The 17,641-nt window shown below is 43.6% G+C and overlaps 1 protein-coding gene across 2 annotated transcripts; it reads left to right on the top strand.

Moving 5' to 3' along the window:
• The first annotated feature begins 9,637 nt into the window (after positions 1–9,637).
• LOC125513329 (Protein kinase superfamily protein) lies at positions 9,638–15,024 on the top strand. Of its 2 annotated transcripts, none has more exons than XM_048678414.2 (8): positions 9,638–9,847; positions 10,661–11,185; positions 11,607–11,772; positions 11,860–11,910; positions 12,168–12,350; positions 12,468–12,564; positions 13,566–14,269; positions 14,387–15,024. In XM_048678414.2, the coding sequence occupies exons 2-8, from the start codon at positions 10,722–10,724 to the stop codon at positions 14,726–14,728; spliced, it is 2,007 nt and encodes a 668-aa protein (XP_048534371.2). In that variant the 5' UTR covers positions 9,638–9,847; positions 10,661–10,721; the 3' UTR covers positions 14,729–15,024. The 2 variants fall into 2 exon arrangements, with proteins under 2 accessions (XP_048534371.2, XP_048534370.2); XM_048678413.2 differs by having other exon boundaries at positions 9,658–10,114.
• Positions 15,025–17,641: the final 2,617 nt, after the last annotated feature.

The raw sequence follows: 17,641 nt of genomic DNA, 5'->3' as shown, positions 1-17,641 counted from the left end.
CAAGGAACATAACATCGGTATGACGGAAACTAGGGCGGCAAGAGTGGAACAAAACACCAGGCATAAGGCCGAGCCTTCCACCCTTTACCAAGTATATAGATGCATTAATTAAATAAGAGATATTGTGATATCCCAACATAACCATGTTCCAACATGGAACAAACTTAATCTTCACCTGCATACCTCTGAAAAATGTCACAGGGGAAAGCAACAGATTTCTCATCGCGAGTGAGAGAAAGCGAGAGAGAGAGAGAGGGAGGAAGGAGAGAGGGAGAGAGAGAGACGCCTTGGGATTAACCATATTCAACACACGTTTTTTGTTGTTTTGTGTGAACACCGAGGCCATCACCGGTGAGGGTGAGAAGGAGGATAAGCGGCAACACAAATATGATGCCTCGCAAAAATAAAGGAGATGGACCTATTGTGGTCTTGAGTGATGGTTGTTGAGTTAAGAGCATGTGTTATGTTTTCTCTCCCGTTGCAACGCTATAAGAGGGGCTGAGAAAAAGCGGTAACATAGCCAAACAACGGTTTGCTAGGAAAGGTGGGTTAGAGGCTTGACATGGCAATATGGGAGGCATGATAAAGCAAATGGTAGGTAGCGCGGCATAGAAATAGAGCGAACAACTAGTAAGCAAAGATAGAAGTTATTTCGAGGGTATGGTCATCTTGCCTGAGATCCCGCAAGGAAGAAGAACGAGTCCATGAAGAAGACAAACGGACGAAGTCGAACGAATCCTCACAAACGCAACGTTAACGGAACCAACCCGAAGAAGCACACCGGAAAGAAGCAAACAACATGGTAATCAAATATCACATAATCATGACATGATGCATAACCAAGTATGATGCATGTCCGGTTTAATGAAGCATGGCATGGCAAAGTGCACAAGCAAAACTACAAGTTAAGTGGAGCTCAATATGCAACGAGTTGCATATTGACGAAACACCACAACAAATTATTTAGTTCGATCTCTTTTATGTACCCAACAATATTAAATATTGATTAACATGGCAAGAGGTGAAGCTAATGAAAACTACCTATCTAGGCAAGTTTAAATGAGGCCGGAACAACAAACAACAATTCCAGAAAAAATCCTCATGAGCATATATTAGATTTGGTACTGATCTGCCCTATACACAATTTTAGAGTTGTTAAACATGGAAAGTACTGCCACCATGTTAAACTAGGCATTTTTCTACCCCATTTACATATAAAGTTTATTAAATTTGGAGCTATGATTATTAAGTGATGAAATAAAACATTTTAACATGGCATAGGAGCAAATTAATGCAAACAGCAGTTTAAGCATCTTAAACATAGATGAAAGTTGCAAATTATGAAACTAGACGAAATTCTAGTCATGTTTCATATATAACTTATTTTAATCCAATGCACGGTTAATTAGATATTAAATGCATGAATGCTGAGGTTTCTTTTGCAAAACAGAGAAACACTGGATAATGTCTAAATCACAGACAGGAAAAAAATGCTGTATGGGCCGAAACTGGGACAAGCCCAACAGGAGAAAAAAACAAAATGTGGGGCGCTGGGGTGTGGCCTCACCCAGTGTGGCCATTGGGACGGCGCGAGCTGGGCCTGGCATGGCCAGCTGGCCCACGTGTGGAGTGGCCTCGTAGAGGCGGCTGGGCAAGGACCCGATAAACGTGCTCGGGTGCGTTGACCCCCATCGATGCAGGTGCGCGAGGTCGCCGCGAGCAGGGGAAGCAGAGGATGCAGCGGGGGACTTGACAATGGGGAGGGCGACGCGAGGCGGCAGAGTTCGAGGCCATGGCGGCGGGGTCCTTGGGCGGTGGCACGAAGCCGGCTTGCAGGTCGAGGTCGCCGGCTGGCAGGCTCGTCGGGGCGGCGCGGCGTTGGTGCTCCCTGTTGGTGGCGACGAAGACAGGTGGCGGCGCTCCTAGCAGTAGACAAAGAGGGGGATGGAGGAGACCGGTCGATCTGGACGCGGGGAGGCGGATCCCGGTGAGGATCCACGGCGATGGAGCTCCATCCAGTGGCCATGGCGAGGTCCCTGTTCACCCTGAAGAACGAGAGGCCGCGAGGTGAGGTGCTGGAGAGAGAGCAACGGTAGAGAGAGAGAAAGGGAGGCGAGGTCGGCCTGTTCGGCGGTGCTTCGGCGGGATCCGGTCGCCGGAGACGGACGGTGGCGAGGCATCAAGGTTGGAGGAAGGTAGCGGCTTGGTGGCCTCCGGGCGAGCTTGGTCGCAGGGGTGTCCGGGTCCGGGTCCGGCAGCAGGGTCTAGGAGGGGGCGCACGAGGAGGAGCTTCGGGAAGTAGGAGCTCGGGCAGTGGAAGATGGCCGCGGTCGAGGTGGAGGCGTGGCAGGGCTGGTCAGATGCAGAAACAGAGGAGGAGGTAGGTGGATCGGGAGGGATCCCGAGGAAGATGCTCCTGGCGGCGGCGCGAGGAACAACATGCCTAGAATTTAGGGTTTGTCTAGAAATGGACAAAGGGGAACTATATATAGCAAAACATACCAGTTTAGGGCGGTTAGTCCCTCCGATCGTAATCGGACGTTCCGAAAAAAATAGGTAGGGAGTTCAAATAAGAAAACGATGATGTTTTGTAGATGTTTGGGGATGATCCGGACCCAACGGTGACGACTGCCCGGGTCGGGTCCGAGACAGCTTTCGGACGCGCGCGTGAGGAGGGCCGCGGGCTGACGGGAGAGGTTAGGTTGGGCCTGACGGTGAGTGGTAGTGGGCTGTGCGAAAAGCCTTGGGCTGAGAGAAGAGAAGAGAGAGACCCGACGACTGTTTTCGGAGACCAAAAACGCCCGACCGGCTATACTGTCGCTATAGTTAACCATTGGGGCCTCAAACGGACTCCTAATGCGATGAAACTTGGCAGACGGTCTACCTACATCATAACAAGACCGCACGCCAAATCTCATCCCATTCCGAGAACATTTTCCGGCCACTTATAAAATACTATTTCGGACATGCCGCGGGCACGTACAAGTGTGTCTGTGCTCAGAACGGACAACGGAAGGAACGGGGAGACCCGGACGGATGCAAGTTTTGAAAAACATGATGATGCAATGCACATGATGACATGACAAGATGCAACACGCAAGCAAATGACATGGCAAAGACAGCGAATAACTGGAAGACACCTGGCGCAACGGTCTCGGGGCGTCACACCCATTATTGTTGAAAGTAATAATATTCAAACTTTGACACCGAAAGAATACATAAAAGAGTCCTTCCGGAACACTCTAAAATCGTGAAAATAAGGAGGTACGTGATACAATAAGTAAACGGACTCCGAAAAATCCGCAAAAAATATTTTTTGTCAGTTTTGAAATATAATAAAAATTAGAAAAATAAGAAACAACCAGGAAGCATACCCTGGTGGGCACAAGACACTAGGGCAGGCGCGCCCAGGTGGGTTGTGCCCACCTCGGGTACCTTCCGGACTCCTTTTTCTACAGTTTGCTTACCCCCCAAGATAAAAAAAATCTTTATATACCCCCCGAACCTATTGATCACCGTATCGCAGAGAAATCTTCTATTTTCTTTTCCTTGTTGTTTTCTGTCAGATCCCACCTGCCATGGCTGCTTCAAGCTCCTCCAAGGACAAGTTCTTCAAGAACGTCACCAACCCATATTTGCGGAAGGTCGTGCATCACCCTCAAGTCATCCAAATGCATGAGGGGGTGCTTCACATCCACGATGTGCAAGGTCCCAAGGGGACGGGAACCGTGGAGGCCATGCTTGAAGCTATGGAGCAGGAGGTCTTCCATTGCAAGGGGATGGTGGAGCGTGTACTCAATGTCAATCACCTCATGGGAACGAACCTTACATGTGATCTCAAGGTGGATGGCAATTCCATGAAGGACATCGTCTTTACCCTCCACGAGCAAATCAACTTCCTCCAAAGCCAGATCTACGATCTCCAAAACCAAGTCTTTGAATATGAGGCAAGGTTCAAAGGTATGAGTTTGGCTGCCGGTTGTAGGACTCGTGAGACTCACTCCTCCTCTTATGACGGTGAACCTCTGCCATGGAAACCCGAGGACATGACCTCTAATACACCATCACCACCTTCTTCTTCATCACCAAAAGAAAATTGAGTATCGGGTATGGGCACTCCCCTTGGCTTCCGCCAAGCTTGGGGGAGGTGCCCCGGTATCGTATCAGCCCCACTATCTTTTGCCTTTACTTATTTTAGTTTGATCTTTTGCTTTAGATGAATAAAAGTTTAGTTTGATCCTTTCTTTTCGAGAGTTTGCTTAGTGATCTATCCTTGTAATCATGTGCGGGATATATAATAAAGTTTAGTTTGAATCTTTGCTTTCTTTATGTTCTTGTTGCAATAAAAAGAAATGAAATAAATAAAAGGAAAGGAAATAAATCAAGAAGATCATATGCTAATCTTATGGTAGGTGATGACACCACATAAGGAAAAGTATAAGTAGAAAAATTTATTAGAGATTGACAAACATAGTATTAGTCAATGATGCAACTCATGAAATAATTAATAAGGGAACACAAGATTCACATATAAATACACTATCCTAGAAATCTTTTGTGATTGTGAGCCCCCATCAAAATATTATATGCCAAAATTGTTGACGTTGGACAAGGAAGACAACTTAATGATTTATGTTTGTTCATATTTAGATAAAAGTCATATTGTCATAGATCCTTTAACACGTGGTGCTTGCCCCTTATCTTTGCTAGCCAAAAATTCCGCACCAAGTAGAGATACTACTTGTGCATCCAAAAACCCTTAAACCCAAATCTTATATTCAAGAGTCCACCTTACCTACCTAGGGATTGAGCAAGATCCCTCAAGTAAGTTGTCATCGGTGCAATAAGGCAATAAAAATTGCTTCTAAAAATGTGAGATCATTTAGTGTAAGAGAAAATTAAGAGTTGTACGAACTTGTGATCGTGAAGAATAAAAGCGACAGACTGCATAATAAAGGTTACCATCACAAGGGGCAATACAACATAACGTTCTTTTGCACTAAGGGGTTGAGCATACAAACAAATAAGCGCATGTCAACCTCTACTTCCCTCTGCGAAGGGCCTATCTTTTACTTTTATGTATTTACTTTTATGCAAAGAGTCAAAGTTTTCTCTCTATTCCTTTTTATTTTTCTCCTTTGGTAAGCATCATGTGGTGAGAAAAGATGCAGGCACATATGTCCAGTTGAATATGGGTAGCATGAGTTATTATTGTTGACATCACCCTTGAGGTGAATGCGTTGGGAGGCGAAACTATAAGCCCCTATCTTTTTATGTGTCTGGTTGAAACGTTTTGCTCATGTGTATGTGGCGAGTGTTAGCAATCATGGAAGACTATATGATGGTTCCGTATGCGGACTTGCCTAAAGGCTCCAATACGCGCCCCTTCCTGAAAAGATGATGAATTGTAGTTGCAAAGTTGACAAAGAACATAGTCTGTTTGTCTCTAATAGAGTTTATGCTTCATACTTTGATAGTGTGATGAATTGTCACTTATTCATGAGAAGTCTATGATAAAAGTTCTATGATAAAAGTCTTATGTTTAAGTTTGTTGTTGTTATAATAATCAACACGATGTTTTTATGTCCGTAATTTGTTTCTATCGACACCTCTCTCTCTCTAAGCATGTGGACATGTTTTTCGATTTCGGTTTTCTCTTGAAGACAAACGAGGTCTAAGCTTGGGGGAGTTGATATGTCCATTTTGCATCATGTTTTCCTACTGTTATTTATGATGCTTTTATGCATAATAATGCTTTTTGGAGTAATTCTAATGCCTTTTCTCTCATAATATGCAAGGTACACACGAAGAGGGAGAATTCTGGTAGCTGGAAACATGGACCTGAAAAAGCTACGCCAGGCTACCTATTTTGCACAACTCCAAACAAACTGAAACTTTACGGGGAATTTTTATGGAATATATGAAGAATATTGGAGCAAATAAGTACCAGAGGGGGACACCCTGGTTAGCACAAGACACCTCGGGCGCGCCCTGGTGGGTTGTGCTCACCCAGGCCCACCTCTGGTGCCCATCTTCTGGTATATAGGTCATTTTGACCTAGAAAATAAATAAGGAGAGGACTTTCAGGACGGAGCACCGCCGTCTCGAGGCGGAACTTGGGCAGGAGCACTTTTGCCCTCCGACGGAGCGATTCCGCCGGGGGAACTTCCCTCCCGGAGGGGGAAATCATCGTCATCATCATCACCAATAACTCTCACATCTTGGGGAGGGCAATCTCCATCAACATCTTCAACAACACCATCTCATCTCAAACCCTAGTTCACCTCTTGTGTTCAATCTTATTACCAGAACTATAGATTGGTGCTTGTGGGTGACTAGTAGTGTTGTTTACATCTTGTAATTGATTACTATATGGTTTACTTGGTGGAAGATTATATGTTCAGATCCAATATGCTATTTAATACCCCTATGATCTTGAGCATGATTATCATTTGTGAGTAGTTACTTTTGTTCTTGGGGTCACGAGAGAAATCATGTTGCAAGTAATCATGTGAACTTGATGTGTGTTCGATACTTTGATAGTATGTATGCTGTGATTCCCTTAGTGGTGTCATGTGAACGTCAACTACATGACACCTCACCATATCTGAGCCTAAGGGAATGCATTGTGGAGTAGTTATTAGATGATGGGTTGCGAGAGTGACAGAAGCTTAAACCCTAGTTTATGCGCTATTCCGTAATGGACCGATTGGATCCAAAAGTTTAATGCTATGATTAGAATTTATTCTTAATACTTTTCTCGTAGTTGCGGATGCTTGTGAAGGGGTTAATCATAAGTAGGAGGTTTGTTCAAGTAGGAACAACAACTAAGCACCGATCCACCCACATATTAAATTATCAAAGTACCTAACACGAATCAAACCAACATGGTGAAAGTGACTAGATGAAAATCCTGTGTATCCTCAAGAACGCTTTGCTTATCATAAGAGACCGTTTTGGCTAGTCCTTTGCCTCAAAAGAATTGGGCTACCTTGCTGCCATAGGTCTCCGTCGGGAGGTTTTTTAACATGCTCCCTCTTGCCTTCCCTTTCGCATGAGAGGTAAGAGTATAAAATGATCTGAGCCGTTGATTGCATTGAGTAGTGAGTTTGATTAACTCTTACCTTCTTACCTCCCATGTGAGAAGAGGGGAGAGGGGGGTAAGAGGGAGCATGTTAAAAGTGCTCGTCTGCCGGTCTTTCTTGCCAGTGAGGTTATGATTTGCAAGGCTTGTCGGCCTTCAGATATCCTCTCCGTCATGTAGTGCAAGCCTCGGTACTGGCATGAGGGTTGTCAGTTTTTGTTATTATGGGTGTTGAAATCTTGGATCTATCGATCTTTCAGCACAATGTATTTTTAGGTATGGCATTGTTCTGACAGGACAATACATTTGATGACCTCCCATCCGTAAACAATAAAGACTGGTTGACCTGACTTTTGGAGAGACAACATAGACTAGCTTGCCGGTCCAAGAGAAAGAAGACGATAGGTCTAGTGTTTTCGAAGAATTTCCCCTTCTTGGGGTTTTCTGTATCAACTAGCAAAAGAGCCCGTGCGTTGCAACGGGAGAGAAAACATAACACACGCTCTTAACTCAACAACCATCACTCAAGACCACAATAGGTCCCTCATTTTTATTTTTGCGAGGCATCATATTTGTGTTGCCGCTTATCCTCCTTCTCACCCTCGCCGGCGATGGCCTCGGTGTTCACACAAAACAACAAAAAACGTGTGGTGAATATGGTTAATCCTAAGGCGTCTCTCTCTCTCTCTTCCTCTCCCTCTCTCTCTCTCTCTCCCCCCCTCTCTCTCTCACTCGCTTTCTCTCACTCTCGCGATGAGAAATCTGTTGTTTTCCCCTGTGACATTTTTCAGAGGTATGCATGTGTAGTTATCGGTGTTTTCTTTTCCGTATATGGTTATAGTGGGGTGTTTATTTGCAACCCAGATCGCCGCTGGTATGAAAAAAACGAATTTTGCGCTATAAATTATAAGTTTGCTTCCATAACAATATTTAAAAAATATTTAATAGGTAAAATTAACATCATATTTAGATTCCGCACCTTTTTCTAATAAAATTTCATATATAATATGTTAAAATCGAAGTTATGGTTTAAAAGATAATATAATTTAGAAAATCATTTGGTTTGACTCAAATATATTCTAAAATAATATTTAAAAGTACTTAACAGGTAAAAATAATCTCATATTCATATTCTACATATTTTTCTAATCAAATTTCATATATAACATGTTCAAATCAGAGTTACGGTTTAAAAGATATGGATGATTTTAAAAAGCATTTGTTTGACTTAAACATGATGTGCGGATGAATTACCTAAAACATCAGAGGGTTTTCAAAAAATGTAAAATAATGGTTCGGGATTGACTTAAATCCGGACGGCGGGTTGATTTAAAGAAAAGACAAGGACTTTTGTGTAAAATACGAAAATAACAATTCGTTTTAACTTAAAACAGGACTGCGGGTTGAATTCTCTGAAATAGAGAGACTTTTCTAAAAAATGCCATGACGGACGAAAGAAATCCAATTTGCTTTATTATTACTAGCAAAAGAGCCCGTGTGTTGCAACGGGAGATTTTTTTTCATAATCTTCGATGACCATGGCCACATTTTGTTGCATCATCGAGATACACTATCACTCTCCATTTCGTGAAATCATGATCATTTTTTAAAACTCGTGCACATATTTGAAATCATGAACATTTTTAAAATTTGTGAACACTTTTTCAAATTTTTGAACATTTTCTAAAATTAAAAATATTTTTTGAATTCATGAACATTTTATACTATTTGCAAACAGTTTTTAAAATTGTGAACATATTTTATTTTATTTTTTATTTTATGTGCAAATGGACGAACAAATGATGATGGAAATCTGGTAATAAGGGACGTATAAAAAAAGGGAGTAAGAAACATTCGTGTCTTTAATAAAAAAGGAAAGTACTAATTAAGGGTGCAACATAAAAATAATTAACATGAAAGATAACATTACATTTAGAATCTACAAATTTTTCTGGGCGATTTTCATATCTAGCATGCTAAATTTGGAGTTGGGGTTTGAAAGATATAAATATTTAAAAAATACTTGAATCTGCAAAAAAGAATTAAAAGAGAATATTTTGACCATATTGTACCTTGTAGACCATCTGTTAAGCGACACTTGGCGAAATAGCTCTATACTACGCCAACTGAAATTTGCGAAAAAAAGCTACAAAAATGAGGTTGACCGGGTTTCAAACCCAGGTCTCCTAGAAGGTGGAGAAACACTCAGGCCAGTAGGCAGGTTATGTTGTGTAAGGGCGTTTTCTTAGATGAACCAAGAGCTATCGGTGGCGAGTTAAGAAATAAAAAACGAATCGTTTTCCCACTTATGGATGACATTGGTGGGTAATTTTTAGTAACTTGAAGGATAATTTTAATGACGGAGACCAGAAACGTCGTTTTATTAGTAGATAAAGATAAAGATAAAGATAAAGATGATTTGCTTAATAGCAGTAGATCTGATTTTTCTTTTTTTAGAAAGCCAGGCATTTCATTAAAGAACGGGAGGAAAAAAACAAAATTTCCAAATAAACACGACTAGTATCCAAAATCTACGTACTTTGTAACCACGCTCGCACGGGGCACAGCGCAAAGTGACAGGCCACCTCTGCTCCACCACCGCCGCTCCACGTCGCGGCTTTTCTCCCTCCCCTCCGTCTTTCTCTCCGCCAGGCATCCCAGACGCGGAGCGGAGATACCTTCCTTCCCGCACCGCACGAGATTGTGGTCTCAACCTCCTGACGGCGACGGCGAGCCTCTCGGAGGCCACCTCCGATCTAAGAGGTGCGCCCCTCCCTCGTTGGAATCTGACCAACTTCTCCTCTCCACCATCCCGCACCTTTCCTCTCCCTTTCATGGCCCATCCTCCACCCAAGCTCCGATCCGACCCAATGCGGCTATGAAATCTCTGCTGCTGTCCCACTGCCGCCGCCGTGCCGTAGCTTAGCGCCTCCGCCTCCGCCGTCGCCTCGCACCCCAAACCCCTGCAACCTTCGCGGCCACTGCCGCTCCCGTTCCACCTCATCGCGATCTTGGGCGTTGGCTTTTGAGGTAGGCATGAGCTTCTACTTGTGGTCATCCAGTGATCAGTTGAACCCACACTAACATCCATAAGTTCGACACAGCATGTAGATCCGGCCTTATTTGTCTGTCCTCGTTCATATTTGAGCTAGATCATGCCAAGACAAGCGGTTATTTTAAGACCTTTGCAGTTAAGATGGGGTGCGAGTGATTAACTTCTAACTGATGGAGAACTCTGAAATTCTCGGGTGAACCCAGGGATAGGAAACATGCATGATTGAAGTTGGATCATGCACCTTGTTTTCACTTGATTCTGATGGTTATGCTTGTGGTTGAGCATTGCCTCATGGAGAAAATAGAATGCCAAGCATCAGCCTATAAGGGATAATTCTAGGATTTTCACCACTTAATGCAGATGCCAGTGAATAATGTTGAAGCTAGAGTATTGGGCATTTCATTCGTGGGCTTCTTAGACTGTTAGACAATATCATGTTCTATTCTCCTCAAGTAAATAGTTGGCTTTGTGTTTGTTGTGCATGCCGGAATTTTCATTCTTACCTCTTTTTATCTATGCAGAATCATTAGCAGAAGTATTGAACCCTGAGTTTTCATTTATTTCGTCCTGGTTATTGTGAGAATGCGGAGGTTCAATCCCTTTGGGGGGAAAGTACAGACTGGAGTGGAAGGCCGCACCATTGATGTAAGGAATGTGAAGATCACAGTACGCAATGCCATTGCACAAGGAGGTTTCTCTTGTGTGTATCTCGCATGTGACGCGTTGCACTCGTCAAAGCAGTATGCATTGAAGCATATCATTTGCAATGACTCGGAATCGCTTGATCTTGTCATGAAGGAGATCCAGGTGATGAATCTCCTCAAAGGGCATGCCAATGTCGTCACACTGGTTGCCCATGATGTTTTTGACATGGGCCGCACAAAGGAGGCATTGCTTGTGATGGAGTTTTGTGAGAAGTCCTTGGTGAGTGCGATGGAGAGCAGAGGTACTGGTTACTATGAGGAGAAGAAGGCACTTTTGATATTCAGAGACGTCTGCAACGCGGTTTTTGCTATGCATGGGCAGTCACCACCAATTGCGCATAGGTACATGGAATGAGTCATTTACAGATATTGAATCCATGTTTTATTTCCATTATATAGAAAGGATCAGTGTTAGGCATTTTTATCAAATATCACAAGTCAGATTTCTGCACAGTTATGTTGTTCCGTTTCATTATTTAATTAGTAGACTTAAGTTTACTTAGCAACTACTGGAGTGATGGTACGTTAGTAAACTGCCCACTGCTATTTGTTTGCCCGTACTACTTTCTATTCTTGCCTGCAGTACGGAATCCATATACCTTGTTGTAGCTTGGCTATCTGCATGTGAGCAAATACCATGTGCAAGCAACTCTTACCTGCATGAATGTTTCAGCTTTGGTATGAGTGTGGGACTTGCTTTGAAGTTTTGCAAACTAATGTTTCATAATTCACCATGATTTTACATTCTGCCTCCTTCCTTTAGGGATCTTAAAGCCGAAAATGTTCTTCTTGGATTAGATGGTGCATGGAAACTATGTGACTTTGGAAGCACGTCAACAAATCATAAATGCTTTGACAAGCCAGAAGATAGGGGGATCGAGGAAGATATCATTAGGAAGCATACGACCCCGGCATATAGAGCACCTGAGGTTAATGAAAACTTTTTGGCATGATGGATACAATTTTTTTACTCGTACGGCCTGCAGTGGTCTCATCTATGCATTCATGTTTTTCAGATGTGGGATCTCTACAGAAGAGAAGTTATTAGTGAGAAGGTTGATATTTGGGTAAGTCCATAACATCTGAACATGTGATCTTCATTATTCATATATCTGAATAGTAATTAAACCAATGCCATAGCATGTGATATATTCTCTGATTTAATTATCACACTAGCCCCATCTTGAGTGATGTCTAACAGAATGATTAGGTTGTTGGATCACAACTAAATCCTCAACTGTGAAGTTACTGTTTATCAAACCACATGTTTGCAATCGAAGTATGTTGAAGTGATTTGCAACACTTTGTATTCCACAATTGGCAGGCCCTGGGATGTCTTCTCTATAGAATATGCTACTTCAAATCCGCGTTTGATGGAGAGTCGAAGTTGCAGGTCCTTAATGGCAATTATCGCATTCCAGAACAACCTAAGTACAGCACCAGTGTCACAGGGCTGATCAAAGATATGCTGGAAGCATCTCCAAATGCCAGACCAGATATCACACAGGTGATTGGCCATTCATCTTCATGATACTAGGTTAGTCATAGACTGCTGCATGTAGTCTTAGGAGCCAAATAAGCATGGTTTTCATTTTTCTGATGTTAGATTTTATCCAATTGACAGGTCTGGTTTCGTGTTAACGAACTACTGCCTCTTGAGTTACAGAAGAGTTTACCTGATGGGGCTTCAGCAGCAATTTCTATGGGCTTGCAGGACGATGGTGAGGTTTTCTTTAGATGCTATTTGTAGGAGAATACATGCTCTGTATCATATGGTCTTGCCTTCACATGCAATGGCTACAATTTGAATCTGCATGTTTTTTTCTTTTGTTGGTAGAAAACTGTAGCTGTGCTTCACTTCTTCTCCGAATATATTAAATATTTCGATTAGCAGGACTATGCTAACAAAAATACCCTCGTGTTACAACCCACTCTGTGCTATTTATAATATTAGTCATCATTGTTATTATTTGGAAACCAGATTGACACAACAGTGTTTCCTAGAGAGTTTGGACTTTCGGAATTTTTTGTAGAGTATGCAATCATATTTAATCAATACAATTTTCTTTTGCTTATTGGATAACTCCAATGATTGTATTTGATGCGCCATGAAAAAATGGACCTATCAGAAATAGAAAAATGCAATGTTTGCATCACTCCATATTTCTGTATATATTCTATCATATTTTGTTTTGTGAGGGTAAAATTAGGAAGTACCTGCCATTAATAAATTTGGCTTTATAATTTTTTTGGATGAAGTGGAATTTTGCATGTCTATTAATGAAATAAAAAGTCCTCATTTCGCATCCTCATAATTATAGAAACTGCTATTTATAGATCCTACATCACCTAATTATAAGATTGTTATATAAGCATCTATATAATTTTTACAGGTGTTGTAGAGTAGTACCATACAGTTTAATACGTGAGTTTACATCATTCCATTTAGAGGGTATTAAATTAATGGTAATGTTTGTATTGATTGTCTTATGAGCTACTTCTGTGGCATCTGACTGGGTCAATCACTACACTGTCATGTGTTAGGTATTGTGAAATGACCTTATCTTCACATAACCTTTCTGACATGCCACCTTACAGCACACTGGGTGCTAGAACAAAGTATTTACTATTTGAGTCTGATTGTTTATTCTAAATATTCTCAGAAGAGATAGTGTGACTGGTTGCTGTCTAACTTTATTACCATCTTGTTTTGCCTGTGTAGGTGCTTATAAAAGAACACATGTGACGCCTAAAAGGAACCCCCCTGCACCTCCAAGAGAACAATCTGATAACTCATCATCTCATGGAAGTGCAAATGCCGGAGATGCACCTCTAGGTGCATTTTGGGTGACCCAACATGCACAGGGTTCTCAAGTTGCTGATAATAGGAATCCCTTGTTTGACGAGGAACCAATTAAACCATCACCTTCATCAAAGTATAACCAAAGTAGGGTGGATATCAGCACCACTACCCCTGGAGATAGGCATGGTCATTCTGGTCAGGCTTTACGAAATACAACAAGTAACACTGTATCCAGTAATGGACTTAAGGGTGGTTCGGACATAAATCTTTTCATGGAACCACAAGGTTATGTGAAAAATAAAGCATCACAGCCACAAAGCAAGACTATATCTGGGAACGATCCCTTCAACAGTTTTGTCGCAGATTTTGATGCAAACAATCTGCATTCAGGGACTACTGCTACTGGTAAGACATCCGAGCTTGAAGATGAAGTGTCCAATCTGAAGGAGCAGTTGAAGAAAACCACGTCGGAGAAGGCTGAGATGACAGCCAAGTATGAAAAGCTGTCGGCAATCTGCCGCTCCCAGCGCCAAGAAATTCAAGAGCTGAAGCGCACTGTTGCTGAGACTACACCGCCGCCTTCAAGTAAAGTCAGCTCAAGGATACCAGAACTTGGATCCCAGGTGCTTGCTCTATCTTTTTTTTTTTGCACACAAGTGCTTACTCTATGTATATCTAGTACAACACATTTGTCTTAAGAATATTTCTAGCATCTTACATGAGACTTACAATCCATGTAGCGGAAGGAGAGGATTGAAGGAACGGTGTGGGAAGTTGAGCAAGGAATGCTCTCAGGCAACTCCTCGGTACCCAGCTCTGAGGCCAAGACATGGCAGGCATTCCCTGAGGCGAAAGCTCAGGCCAGGCCAAAGGTCGACCATGCAACCAATGGGAGGCAAAACCTAATACGGAACACGAATGCGGGGCCTTCCTCTGATGCGTGGGGTTTCGGCACATCGTCTGGTAGCACTGCAGCAGCAGCACAGATGAACAGAACGAATGCCCAGGGGAGTTCCTCCCAGAGATTGAGCACGGGGGCAGCGAAGAAAGTAGATCAGCCATCGGGATGGGCCGGATTCTAGCTTCTCATCAGCACGTGGTAATCTCGGGTCTCTTGTTTCTAATCACATGCTACTCTGCAAGTTGCAAAAGCATGAGATGAGTTGTGATTGTTGCCTGCCCAAAATTCGTTATTTTAAGGGCGTTGATAGTTGCTTGAGCCGACCTGGACGTCGGTTTTCTGGGGTCGTTTGTCAAGTACCTTGTTAATAAATTTATGTTTAAATATGTATATTTACGTGTACCTCGTACCATGTGAACTGCGGAAATGTCCCTTTTAACTTGTGCTGTAAAAAGGACCGTATGCTGATTTACTCTGTTTCCTTGAGCTTACTCTCATAGTTTTAGGACTGCATAGCTGATGTATCACGGTGTTCCAGAGCAAAGAGCCAAACATCTTTGGTGCTCTAGGCGGCAAGCACTGCTAACATGTTTAGTACCGAGGAAACTGCACCGGGAGCCCTCTAACTTAACGGGTGGAACAGTTCTGGTCCAAACAACCCCGCAGGGCGATTGGCCTTTCTTTTACAGGTAGTAGGCCACATTCTTTGACAAGGAACACTCTTTTAAGTTCAAGCCTTTCTTTGCCCGCAAAAAAAGGGTTCAAGTACCTCTTGTGGATTCAATCACAAGTATCAAATTTCAGACGCATCCATACCACATTCTTTGACAAGGAACACTCTTTTAAGTTCAAGCCTTTCTTTGCCCGCAAAAAAAGGGTTCAAGTACCTCTTGTGGATTCAATCACAAGTATCAAATTTCAGACGCATCCATAGGCAGTGACCGGGCAACAGGATACCGAGGAGTGATCGGACAAATTTGCCTGCCATGCAACAGGATACATCTAAATCAAATACTCAAATCCATATTAGCTCATGCAACATAGTGTACGTACCTAAACACATGTCATAGAACTACCAAAAATTGACATGCTCTACTAATTACGAACGAAATGATGACCGAAAGAGCTCTACAACCACAAGTACCAAATTTCGGGCGCATCCGCAGGCAGTGATCAGACAACACACAAATTTGCTCCTCCACAACAGGATACGTCTAAATCAAATACTCAAACACACAAATTTGCTCCTCCACAACAGGATACATCTAAATCAAATACTCAAATCCATATTAGCTCATGCAACGTAGCGTACGTACCTAAACACATGTCATCGGACTACCAAAAATTGACATGCTCTACTAACTACGAACGAAACGATGATCGAAGAAGTTCATCCATGGCCGGCCTTGCCCTTGCTTTTGCCATTCACATCGTCCTTGCGCTAGTAGCGGTCGAAGACGCAGAACAGATCGAGGCGGATCTGCTCACTGGCGGAGCTTCCGTCGTCGTCCTCGTCTTTCTCCTGCATGGGGGTAGTCCGGCCATGGCGCGAACCGCTCGACTTTGGTCTTTTGCCACCGCCTTGACCGCCCTCCTTTGCCGCTTCTCGGCTATGCAGGCATCGAGGGATTCCTCCAACGCCGCCTCATGGGCTGCCGAAGCTTCCTGTGCGTCGCGAGCTGTCGTGGCCGCCTACGCTGCGAGGGCTACGACAACCACCTCCGCTTGAAGCCGTGCCCAAAGCCTCCTGTTCGGATTCACGTCTGGTCATGGAGGCGAAAATGACCACCGTTTTGGTGCCTGACGCCGTGGGACGAGGTGCCACCTAAAAGGTTCCTGCAGCATGGCCGGGTTGCGCCATGCGGCCGTGGTGATAGCTACCGGCGACGCGCGGCGAGATCCTCCGTCCCCGGTTCCACTGGCCTCAGATCCGGCCGCAGTTGGGCAATGGATTCCCGCTGCTCGCTGAAGACCACGGGAGGGCGTAGTCCTCCCAGGAGCGTCGGAGAGCAGCACAAACGACCATCTGCTCCTAGGGGCTGCAAGGGATCCCGGTCCTTGGATCTGGACATGTCGGAGTTGGATCCAGCCGCTGCCATGTAGAAGAAGGCCGGAGCTGGCCGGAGAGGAGGTTAGTATTGTGGGAGGAGAGGGGAGTGGAGCGGAATGCGGCTAGGGTTTTGGCCAGAGTGCGGATATGCTCAAATTTATGTGGGGTCGGGTGGGTCAGAGTAGGCTGGATCGGACGTGGTGGGTGCTGATACGTCTCCAATGTATCTACTTTTTCTCACGCTTTTCCTCTTGTTTTGGACTCTAATTTGCATGATTTGAATGAAATTAACCCCGGATTCACGTTGTTTTCAGCAGAACTACTATGGTGTTGTTTTTGTGCAAAAAGAAAAGTTCTCGGAATGGAACGAAACTTTTGAGGATTTTTTATATCAATAAAGAGAATTTCTGGAGGCAAGACCTGCTGGAGAGGGGCACCTGAGTGGGCACAACCCACCAGGGCACGCCCCCCTCTCCTGGCGCGCCCAGGTGGGTTGTACCCACCTGGTGGCCCTGCTGATGACCCCCCTGATACTATAAATTCACATTATTCCAGAAAAAATCAGGGAGAAAGAGATCCACGAGACGGAGCCGCTGCCGAGCCCTGTTCTTCCTCGGGAGGGCAGATCTGGAGTCCGTTTGGGGCTCCGGAGAGAGGGATCTTCGATCTTCATCATCACCAACCTATCTCCATTGCCAGTTCCATGATGCTGCCCACCGGGAGTGAGTAATTCCTTCGTAGGCTCGCTGGTCGGTGAGGAGTTGGATGAGATTCATCATGTAATCGAGTTAGTTTTGAAGGAAATATGCCCTAGAGGCAATAATAAAGTTATTATTTATTTCCTTATATCATGATAAATGTTTATTATTCATGCTAGAATTGTATTAACCGGAAACATAATACATGTGTGAATACATAGACAAACAGAGTGTCACTAGTATGCCTCTACTTGACTAGCTCGTTAATCAAAGATGGTTATGTTTCCTAACCATAGACATGAGTTGTCATTTGATTAACGGGATCACATCATTAGGACAATGATAT

This window comes from Triticum urartu, chromosome 6A (genome assembly GCF_056163025.1).
Source record: "Triticum urartu cultivar PI428250 chromosome 6A, HENAU_Tu73, whole genome shotgun sequence".
Lineage (NCBI taxonomy): Eukaryota > Viridiplantae > Streptophyta > Magnoliopsida > Poales > Poaceae > Triticum > Triticum urartu.
This window is presented reverse-complemented; position numbering and strand designations above follow the sequence as displayed.